At 54.0% G+C, this 8,878-nt stretch overlaps 1 protein-coding gene across 6 annotated transcripts in view; it reads left to right on the top strand.

Moving 5' to 3' along the window:
• The first annotated feature begins 901 nt into the window (after positions 1-901).
• The window catches only part of LOC138813949 (transmembrane protein 255B-like), a 31,975-nt gene continuing 23,998 nt past the window's right edge, over positions 902-8,878 (top strand). For 5 of the 6 annotated variants that reach the window (XM_070002559.1, XM_070002558.1, XM_070002562.1 and 2 more), the window contains exons 1-2: positions 903-1,126; positions 8,412-8,554. In XM_070002559.1, the coding sequence (XP_069858660.1) occupies positions 1,072-1,126; positions 8,412-8,554 (198 nt within the window). In that variant the 5' untranslated portion in view covers positions 903-1,071. Of the gene's footprint in view, positions 1,127-8,411; positions 8,555-8,878 lie in introns of all 6 variants that reach the window. The other variant, XM_070002561.1, reaches the window with a different exon arrangement.

The raw sequence follows: 8,878 nt of genomic DNA, 5'->3' as shown, positions 1-8,878 counted from the left end.
ACACTCCCCACTGCACACAACTTTTAAAAAATAAATGAATGTAACTTGAGGTCGGAGAGACGGGGATAACCATGGAAGGGCGGCATTGATCCAGATGCCTGTGCTCGTGAATTGTAACCTGAGGGCACCCATGGGGGCAGGAGAGGCGGGATGACTGCAGAAGGGGTGCTCGTAAATTGGCATGCTGAAGGAGACCTTTTTGTACAACTATTTGAAGATAATAAAAAAGCAAAATACAAAAGAAAGGAATGCCCCAAACCAACATTTACTCCAAGTGAACTCTCTCCTCCAGACCTCCCCTGCTCCCAGAGCAGATTTCCCCGAGGACAGCGTTGGTGCTGCAGATGTGAACATCAGGAGAGTGCTGACAGAGACAGACCCACACCTCCAGGTGCAAAGTGGCGTGGACTGTGTGTGTGCAACACACGGGCTTCAGCGCTGTGTGCAGCTGCAGACCCAGAGTCCCCATGCTGTTGCAGGGGGTGAACCCACCCAACCAACTCAGTAGCAGCCAGGAGCCGGGCGGGTGGCGTTAGGCACACCCTGTCTGCAGCCTGGGGGCCTCCCTGCTTCCACCAGAGCAGCCCTTGCTGGCTATGGGCAGCTTGGGAGGACGCAGGTCAGATGAAAAGCACTGCCCCAGCTGTACCCCGCCTTGGGTGTGTCTTCCTCAGCAGAGGCAAGCACTGGGGCTCCAGTTCCTTTCTAAGGACTCAGTTACAGGACCGAAGGCGGCCAGAGGCTTTGGAGCAGGGAAGAGAGGGGCAAGGGGAGGGCAGGGAGGAGGGGAGGAGGGACAAAGGAGAGAAGGCGGGGCAGTGGCTTGGGAACCAGGGAGGTGGGGAAGGGGAGGGGACAGACAGTAGAGAGAGGAGGAAGGAGAGGGAGAAGGGAGTAAGGGAGCCGAGGGCAGGGTAGGGGATAGGGAGTGGAGGAACTGGAGGTGGAATAGGGTGGTGCTGCTGGCCGCTGCTCCTGGGGCTGCTGCAGGGAACTGGGCAGTCAAGGTCACAAGGGTGGAGGAGGAAGAGAAGCTGCCGTGGGCTCTGCCCGGGCAGCTCTGCCCCAGGGATGCAGCCGCTCCCGCCACCGGTGCCTGGACCCCTGGCACTGCTGGATACCACAGGTGAGTGGGGCTCTGGCGTCTTCTCAGGCTCCTGCAGGCTGAATGTGGGCTGCAGGAAGGGGGTGCCAGAGACACTGAGGTGGGGTTCTTCCCAACTTTCTTGAGCTTGTCTTTGTGTTATTTTGTTCTGGCACAGACTACTCACCTGTCTGTCTATTATCCATCTACTATCTATCCCCCCTCCATTCATTCTCTCCTGTCTGTCTGTCCCTCAGTCTCTGTCTGTCTCTGACTGTGTTGTCTGTCTTCCCTATTTCTCCTCTCATACTTTTATTATGAAAAACAGACTGATGCTTGTAAATGGGCCAGCCCAAACAGCATAACTTGTCCAGCTCTGTTACCTTACCTTTCCAATCTCCAGCATTTTCTGGGATGTGTTTGTCTCAAAGAAACAGGTAGCTCCTTCCTTCTAGAAGGTGAGGAGGTGCTTAAATGCAGTTCCAGGAAGGTTGATTCCAGAACATACCGTTCCCATTGGCACTCACGGAAACTCTTATTATTTGATTTCCCAAATCAGGCCTGGGAGAAAACAGGAAACAGGAAACCTGCTGCAGGCCTAGCTTCCAGTTGGCTTTGGTGCTCTACCAAGAGGTGGCCAGATTTTTCCTAAAGGGCAGAGGACAGGGGACCCTTCAGAAAAGAAAAGATAAAGGTGCAGCCATTTTCCTTTAGAGGCGATGCTACGACAATCTTTATGGACTTTTGAAACGTATCTTTATAATCCAGATTGGCTATTGTGGTTAAATAATTAAGGAATCTGTCTTCCTTCCTAAAAGAAACCATCCCGGCTCTCTTTCTAAATGCTCCGGGGCCAAACCGATTCACAAGTGTTTTCATTACCTAATAAGTGTCTAATTATAACCGATGATTTATTAGCTGGTTATTGTTATTATACAAGAAAGACTTGATGGTTTGAAAATAAGAAATTTCAAGCCTAAACACAATGCTGGGAGTGGGGCTTGTATTCAAGAAGCTGGATTAGCATGGCTAAACGGAACTGTGAGTATTTTATACCTCATGCTTCTTTGCTCAGTACCCAGGCAGGGCTATAGGTGAAACCCTGAGGGTTTTTCTTGCCCTGTCATACATTAGCTGGGTGTCACTCTGCCTCTGCAGCGGGTGGACCCACATGGTGTGTTTTGTGGCAGTGGGAGTCTGATCTTGACCCTCTGGTCTCAAGCGATCCGCCCAAGTCACCAGGACTCTCCCCTACTGTCCTGGCTCCCGGGAGATGACGCACACCCGGAGGTCTGGGCTGCCGAGGGAGCTGCTGATGTGGAGCCCTGCCCAGCCCTCCGCCTTTTCCTCCTGGCTCTACCCAGTGGAGAATGGGGTTCTCATTCCTCCCAGTGGATGGGTAGGCACTCCAGTGCCTGGGCTGGAGGAGGGCTGGGAGAGGGACCTGGAGAGCAGAGCAGGGCAGTGGAGGGCGACCAGGCAGTATGCTGAGGTTTTCTGGTGCACCTGAGCCAGATGAGACTCAGGGAGCCCTGTGTAGAGAGCTGAACCATGGCTGTCACTGCTCAGGCTGCAGAACTTTCCAGTGCTCTCTTGGAGAACCCCTGGTTGGTGGTTGCCTGGTCATTCCGAAGCTAGTGCCAGCCATGGGAGTGGAGGTTGCATGTTTATAAAATGTGCATGGGAGCTGGGATTCGACTCTGAGCAGTCTCTGAGGCCATGTTCTGTTCCATTTCTCCACTGGGAGCTTAGCATCTGCTCACTCTCACAGTGCCTACTGTGAGACTTACCGCAGGCCTGACTCAAACAATGCAAATGAAGCCCAGAGCACGCTTCCTCCCATCACTGGTAGCAGAATCAAAGGTGGCAGGAGCAAGCACAGGGTTCAGTTCCATCATGTCTCTCAGGGAAACTGTTTCTCCTTCTAAAACCTAAACTGAGCACACCTCTGACACCCAGCAGCAGTTCCAAGGATGCCCCGCTTTCTTGTCTTGGGCTGTCTTCTTCTCTTCCTGCCGGCACCAGGTGCTGTGTTCACTGCAGGTACTATGGCTGGGGCCCTCTCTTTGGTCTCCCAGGCATGATGCTTCTGTGTCCTTTGCCTCTCTTAGCTGCTCCTCCCTGCTCCCACCAAGACTCCTGGCTTCCAGGCCTGCTTGACCTTGGAGCTCAGTACAGGCTGTGGACAGCAGCCTCCTGGTTCTGATTAGGTAGCAGTTTGGGGGGAAGTCAGACTTGGGAAAGAGGGGTGAGAGGGCATGGGAATGGCTGGTTAATCATGGTTGATAATGGCTCATTGGGACAATGAACCTGCTCTTGAGAAATGAGTTGGACTGTTTGTGATCCGTCTGGATCTCACCAGATCTACTCAGCATCACAAGGACGGGTCAGCAAGGAGCAGCATAGAGTCTATGCCTCCCAGGCCTGAGGGACAGTCTACCAGGCAGACTTCGATTAGTTATTTTGGGCATAACTGATGTGCAGAGCACTTAATTAGGAAGATGAGAGAGACAAACTCTTCTGAGGACAAGAACATCTGACTGATAACTTTGTTCAAATTCTTATTCCTGTCAAATTCAGTTATAGACGTTCTTGCTCTTAAAATATCTAAATAGTTGAAAATACGAAAGTAGAAAGCTGAGGGGAAGAGCCGCTGCAGAGGAATGGCGGGAGAGAGGAACGGCAGGAGAGAGGAATGGTGAAACGGTGGGAGAGAGGAATGGAGGGAGAGAGGGACGGAGGGAGAGAGGGACGGCAGCTCTTGCAGGCATGAGCAGAGCTTCAGTGGTGTCTGTAGGGTGCCAGAGAGCTGGAGAGGGGGCCCTTGTGAGGGAGCCCTAAGCACTCTGGGAACGCTCCTGTGCCTCAGGGCCCTGGCCTATGTGATAACCCTGTGAATGTCTGGAGCCACCGTTCACCGGCCTCCAAGATACAGAAGCGATGCATTGTAACTTCATATCAACCCTTCTTTCTGCGTAGCTACCTTCTAAAACTGGCACTGAGCAGGACTCCACCTAACAAGGGCTCTCTCTTTCCTTCCCTCTCTCCTCTCTTGTTATCACAGAGCTGAGTCTTGGCTTCAAACAAACAGCAAAAATTAACTGATAGGGGGAAAAGACTATAAAAGTCTCAATTTAAGGAAAAAATGCTTTAAAAAAGCACTATGAGGGGCTGGGAAGGTGGCTCAGTGGTAGAGTGCTTGCCTTGCATGCATGAGGCCCTGGGTTTGATTCCCCAGCACCACATAAGCAAAAAAGAAAAAATACTGCCGGGCGCTGGTGGCTCACGCCTGTAATCCTAGCTACTCAGGAGGCTGAGATCTGAGGATCGCGGTTCAAAGCCAGCCCGGGCAGGAGAGACCGTGAGACTCCTATCTCCAATAAAACCACCAGAAAACCGGAAGTGGCGCTGTAGCTCAAGTGGTAGAGTGCTTGCCTTGAGCTGAAGAGCTGAGGGACAGCACTCAGGCCCAGAGTTCAAGCCCCACGGCCGACAAAAAAAAAAAAAAAAAAGAAAAAATAGCCAGAAGTGTCGCTGTGGCTCAAGTGGCAGAGCACTAGCCTTGAGCTGAAGAGTTGAGGGACAGCGCCCAGGCCCAGAGTTCAGACCCCACGACCAGACCCCCCCGAAAAAAAAGCATTATGAGCATACATATGTATATATATATATATATATATATAATATATATATATATATGCCTATTATTTTAGTAGTAGAATTACTATAAGCATCATTGTTTCCTTTGTATTTTTTTGTGCCTTAAAATATTCTACAAAAGTGGCTATTGCTTTTATGAAAAGAAAAAAAAAGAATTGTTAGCATAGAATGCACATTTTCCTTTTCTTTATAACAATGTCATTATTACCTACATAGTCTTTTCTAGCCCCAGTTAGGGTTGGGTTTTTGTTTGCAGACCCGTGAGAGATGCTGGGGAGAAGTTCTGAGGTGACTGAGGATCCAATGTGGAAAGGAGGCAGGAAGTGTCAGGCCATGGGGGAGGATGAGTGGGCAAGGCCAGGGAGTTGGAGGAGGTCTAAAAATCATCTATTCAGGGCTGACAGGTGCATAGCATGTGCATGCGGTGCCCTGGGAAGACACCACCAGCTGATGTCCACACTGCTCAGAGGCAAGCAGGTCTCCCTTACCTGGTGGGGACTGTCTGCACTGTCAGGGTAGGTGTGATGTGGCTGGCCTGTGACTCACAGTGGGCCAGGCCTTGCCCAGGGTCAGGCAGCGGCCTGGTCATTGGGCACAGGGTCAGACGAACAGCCTGGACAGACGGTGGCTGTGGGGCGGGGGGGGGGAGTGGCAGGGGATGTCAGGCACCCAATTCTCCCAGACTGCTGCGATCTGAGCGTTTCCACTTGCTTCCTCCTCTCTACCCATCTCTGCAGACGCTGCTGGGGATCTCACTCATCCTCAGGGGCCGCTGCCCTGCAGGTGGCCCGCCCTGAAGGGTGCCCAGACAGAGGACGGGCAAGTGCCGGCTGGCTCTGCGGGTCCCAGGGGGCGGTGAGGGTGTGCGACGGCTGAGGGGCCTCCTGCCAGGGTCAGGTCCCCCAGGACGCTATGCCCCTGCCTCCCTGCTGGCTCCTCATCTCCACCCCACAGTCGACAGCCTCTGTCTCTCCTCCTTCCTCTCAGCTTGCCCCTCTCTGATTTCCAGGTGAGCGAAGGGAATGAGAGAGCGCGGGAATCACAGTTCATCCAGGCTCAAGGTCTGCCTCTGTCTCTCCTGCCCATTCCTCCTGCCCCAGGACAGCTCACCAGCTGCCTGGCTGCCACCTCCCAGGCTCACAGGATGGCTCCATTGCCTCCTCACAGGTCCCTTCTTCCAGAATTCTCCCTGGCCTCTGGCCTTCTTAATCTTTCTCCATTGAATATGGCATCTCCTAGGCCCTACACCAAGCGCCTGTCTGTGTATGCGGGACTCCTCTCTCACAAACGCAAGCTCCACAGGGTACCACTGATCTGGCTCAAGAAGGCCGCCTGTGTGTGGTAGATGCTCAGTTAAGTGTGTGTGGAGTGAAAGAAGGAATAACTAAGAAAAGCACTGGGATGTAGGCGTGTGCGCATGTGTGTGTTGTGCGTGTGTGGTGTTGTGTGTGGTGCATGTGTGTGGTGTGTGTGTGTGGGGGGTGAAGGTTTGTGTGTATGTGGTGATGAGTGAGATCTTTGTGTGTGTTCATGAGTGACATTTATGAGTGATATTTGAGGAAGGTCCTATGGCTGGGCTGGGTGGGCACAAGGACCCTGCGGATGTTGGAAATAAACCTAATCTCTAGGGGAAAGACCCACTTTGCACTGCAAATTGGAAGCTGATGGCCACATCCATATACAGAGCCTCGCAGACCACATCACAGACAGTGTGGTCTGGTCTGTGGGAGCCTTCCTGACACCACACAGGTCCTGGGACCAGGGTCCAGGTGGCCTGAGACCAACAGAAGCCCTGGCTTAAGAGTGGGAGCTGGTAGTTTACTTGTTGGTGAGCAGACGGAGAGAGTGGTTAGCTCTCTCCCAAGGATCTGCAGAGGGCAGAGGCTGTGCCTGGAGAGGCTGGCCCAACCTACTGCTCCTGGGAGAGTCACCCTTGCTGGGCAAGCTGGATAAAAAGGCTTTCAGGTTGGCTGAGTGGTGCTGAGCGATGACCCGCAGCTCCGTGGAATTTGTGTCTGAGTTGTTGCTTCTCCTTGGTGTTGTAACCTTGACTTGCCCATTGGGCTTTGCTGATGGGATCACAGAAGTGTGACTCTAGCCACAAACCTTCTAGACCATGGAGAGGTCTCAAGGTGCTGACACAATGGGGATTTTAGTGAGGTGCGCTCAGACATGCAGGCTGCCCTCAAACGTGGACACGTGCATATACATGTGCATGCTCGCATGCATTCACACACAGGCTCACATACATACATGCATGCACACACAGGCTCATGCACAAAATGTTAATGGTCAGAGCTTTGGAGGAGGGAGCCACTCTGCTTCTTCCTCCTCTTTGTGAGATCCAACAGCCTGGGAGCTGAGTCCCCTGCAGTTCTGCAGCTCTGATTGGGAGAGCAGGTATGTCTGGAGCAAAGGGCTGCAGTGAAGAGTTCTTCTTCTCCAGCCCACCCCGGAAGACAGGCTGAGGGGCGTAGGGATGGCAAATCTCCTTTCTTGTTTGTTACGTAAGTCGAGTTTACTTTGCTGAGGGTACCAGCCTATCTAGAGGCATGGCTGAGGTCCAGCCTGTCCAGAGGCTGAGATGCAGGCTGTCCAGAGGCTGAGATGCAGGCTGTGCAGAGGCAGGGCTGAGGGTCCAGGGACTGCTCTGCCATCCTCAAGTGAAGTTCCCATGCTCATGTTCCTCATGATCCAACATGGCTGCTAAGCTCTCAGCATGCACATCCCAGGCAGGAGCAGGAGAAAGGGAGAAAAGCCAAGGAGCCTTTCTGCCTAAGGACATTCCTGGGAGATCCCACAGGCACCGGTGGCCAAGCTGCTCCTGTGCAGAACTCATTCTCCCCATATAGCTGGGTCGGGTCATACCCAGCAGCCCCACCTCCCCCAGCTGACTGGGGAAGAGTGAGGGGTCCATGGGGTGGTCCTGGGGAAGAGCAAGGAACAGCTCCTTCCCAGTCACAGCCTCCTCTTTCAGGGCAGGCCAGTCTAGACAGGAGACTCCTTGGATGCTGATGGTTGGATGTGCGGGGCCCAGGGGCTGGGAGGGAAGGAGGATGGCTTGGGCAGTGGGTGCCCAGCCTGGCCATGCCTGGGCCTTCTCTTTGGGGTGGAGCAGGGCTCTGTGCTACCATTGCAGACTTCAGAGTGACCAGAGAAGTTTCTGTGTTCACAGTGTTCTGGTGAGCGCTGCAGTCACGAGGATGAAGCCCCAGGAGAATCAGAGTTGCGGGGTGGGACAGGGCAGACAGGACAGGAGCTCTGCTGATCCTCTGGCCAGCCAGCCACACCTCTGCCACACCTTTGCTGTGAGCAGCAGGTGGGCAGGACAAATGCCCAGTGGAAAATCCCTGGGCAGAGGGAGAGAGGAGTGGCCTGGAGCTGAGGAGCATCCAGGGACCTCCTGGAGGTAGAGTCTAGTCCTGGGCAGTGCCCCCCGGGGGCACAAGAGGCAGCCACAGGCTGCTCCCAGAGTAGGGAGAGGGAAGCATGGGAAGGGGCTGTCCGAGGGGCTTGGTAGGCATTGGCACCTGAGGGTCGGAAGGAGGATGTGGGGGCTGCGGCTCCCAGGACCTGAGCGAAGGGAAAGGCTTTCTGATCTGCTGGTACCGGGAAAAGCCACCCAATGGAGAATGCCTGGCTGATAGTCCTCCTTTGGTCCTCCTCACAGAAGGCTTTGCCAGGAGGAAGAAGATCTCCCTGTGGTTCCTGGGGTCTTTGCTGCTGGTGTCTGCCCTCATTCTGACCGTCGGCCTGGCCGCCAACACCAGGACAGAGAATGTGACTGTGGGGGGCTACTACCCAGGGATCATCGTAAGTCCTGGGCCAGGGCGGGCGGGTGGGGGCTCCACACGGGGTGATGAACCTCACGCCTCGCCCCCCGTGCTGCTCCACATCTTCACGGAGGTGATGAGCCACGGGCCTTATACCCCATGCTGCAAGTCCCCATTGGAATTACTGGGGTAATGTCCCCAAAGGGGTCTACATCCAGATTCCTGGAACTGGAGAATATGGTCAGCTGGGAGACAAAGGTGAAGGAACCCTAACACAGGGTTCAGGCAGCCATGTCATTCATGCTCCCAGAAGTGGAGCAAGGAGAGGGCCAGAGACTCCACCAAGGTGCTCTTAGGGCATCTG

The sequence above is a fragment of the Dipodomys merriami genome, unplaced genomic scaffold (genome assembly GCF_024711535.1).
Source record: "Dipodomys merriami isolate MVZ:Mamm:240054 unplaced genomic scaffold, mDipMer1.0.p SCAF_6, whole genome shotgun sequence".
NCBI lineage: Eukaryota > Metazoa > Chordata > Mammalia > Rodentia > Heteromyidae > Dipodomys > Dipodomys merriami.
Note: the sequence above shows the minus strand (reverse complement) of the source record. Positions and strands in the feature narration are given on the sequence as shown.